This window comes from Capsicum annuum, unplaced genomic scaffold (genome assembly GCF_002878395.1).
Source record: "Capsicum annuum cultivar UCD-10X-F1 unplaced genomic scaffold, UCD10Xv1.1 ctg52689, whole genome shotgun sequence".
Classification (NCBI taxonomy): domain Eukaryota; kingdom Viridiplantae; phylum Streptophyta; class Magnoliopsida; order Solanales; family Solanaceae; genus Capsicum; species Capsicum annuum.
The window spans coordinates 2,032-4,060 of NW_025860740.1; the positions used below are offsets into that span (position 1 = coordinate 2,032).

At 34.3% G+C, this 2,029-nt stretch overlaps 1 protein-coding gene across 1 annotated transcript; it reads right to left on the reverse strand.

Moving 5' to 3' along the window:
- Positions 1–206: 206 nt before the first annotated feature.
- LOC124892971 lies at positions 207–653 on the reverse strand (the record flags this gene model as incomplete). The annotated part of the gene is given in 1 exon segment (XM_047404138.1): positions 207–653. A coding segment is annotated over 1 exon segment (142 nt), but the record flags the coding sequence as incomplete, so codon positions are not given.
- Between the last annotated feature and the right edge of the window lie 1,376 nt (positions 654–2,029).

Genomic DNA, 2,029 nt, shown 5'->3' on the forward strand with positions numbered 1-2,029 from the left:
TTTAGAAAATAACAATACATACGACAATAAATAGATATGCTCGTCTCAACTACAATGAAGTAACAAGGAAACAGTAATCCAACAAGAACAGTCAAAGATAATCAGGCAAGAAACCAACAGAGAAAAGACTGAAATACAAATCGAACAAGACGGAACGTATCCGCCACCAACAGTTAAGAAACCTAGAGAAGATGAAAAAAGTGCACCAGATCCGGGGAGAAGACAAAGTGGGGGCATTTTCTTGATCGATTCGTCGGATTCCGACAAGTTGGTGCAATAATTAGTCACCGAAATTTTGTTGTCGTCACCTTTAGCAACTGTTGATACCACCCTGAATTTGGTCGCCATAAAATATACGCTTCGAGTCGTCGGAGAAGCTGCCCCGGACTTGTACTGCCTGCAAGGGATTAGAAAGAAAAAAAAGAGTGCAGATCTGTTCGAAGAAAGAAAGAAAGTAACGACTATTAATTATGTTTTTTTATTTTTCTTATGCAGTTATTAATGACTTATCTATTAATTATGTTGTTTTTAATTCTCTGTAGACATCATTAAGGAGGTTATTCCTCCACTTTTTCATTACAGTAGTTATTAACTTCCTTGATATTAGGAGGGTGATTAATCCACTAATTGTATCTAGACTTATTTGGCTTTAATGGAAAGGTAAGCAAGAAATATTTACTTTAATTCAACCAACACCATAGGTCATGGAAAGAAAACATCAGATTTCATCTTACTACGTCCCATAACTAGATCCAAATCCGGGGATCGTAACAAAAGCTTTAAGTGAAATAACTTTCCTACCACCAATAGGATTTTAACAATTATATTATCATCATTATTTATTAAACCGTACAAATAATATAGTTCATGTAGGCCAAATATAATTGCTCCAAATATAAGTTTTGGCCCACAGACTATTATTTGCGTGGTTTAATAAATAATGATGATAGTATAATTGCTAAAATCCTATTGGTTGTAGGAAAGTTATTTCACATAAAACTTTTGTTACGATTCCCGGATATGGATCTAGTTATGGGACGTTGTAAGATAAACCTGATGTTTTCTTTCAACGACCTATGGTGTTGGTTGAGTTAAAGTATTAAAAACTGAAATATTTTCTGCTTACCTTTTCATTAAAGCCAAATAAATTTACATATAATTAGTGGATTAATCACTTCCTAATATCAAGGAAATAACTTCCTACAACTACTAAAATGAGAAAGTGGAGGAATAACCTTCTTAATGATGTCTACAGATAATTAATAGATAAATCATTAATAACTGCCTACGAAAAATAGGAAAACATAATTAATAGTTGTTAATTCCTTTTTTTCTTCAAACAAATCTGCACTCTTTCTTTTTCTCTCCTCTCTTCTCTTTTTCTCTCTAATCCCTTACATACACTACAAGTCTGGGGAAACTTCTCCGGCGACTCGAAGCGTACATTTTTCAGCGACCAAATTTAGGGGCCGTATTAGCAGTAGGTAAATGTGACGACAACAAAATTCCGGCGATCAATTTTTGCACCAACTTGCCAGAATTCGACGAATCAATCATGAAAATGCCCCCACTTCGTCTTCTCCCCGGATCAAGTGCACTTGTTTCATCTCCTCTAGTTATCTTGTCTAGGTTTCTTGACTGTTGGTGGCGAATACGTCCAGTCTCTTGACTGTTTTTGGATTACTGGTTCCACTTTCTCTGTTACTTCGTTGTAGTTGAGAGTAGCATATCTATTTACCGTCGTACGTGTTGTTTTCAGTTGTTGTTAGTTTTAAAATTTTTGTGGGTAGTATATTTCTCGTTATTGATTGTTATTTATCAAAATTTATGTTGTAGTATGTTGGTTTTATTGTTTGTGGTATACGCTGTTAATTCTTGTTTCTTTCTGATAGATTTATTGCTTTTGGCATACGATGTTGATTTTTGATTCTTTCCTGTAGATTTTTATTTTTTTCCTTAGCATACAGTGGGCACAACTTCAAGCTTCAGTACTGATTTATTCGTTATTACCATTGTTTATTGTTAGCCT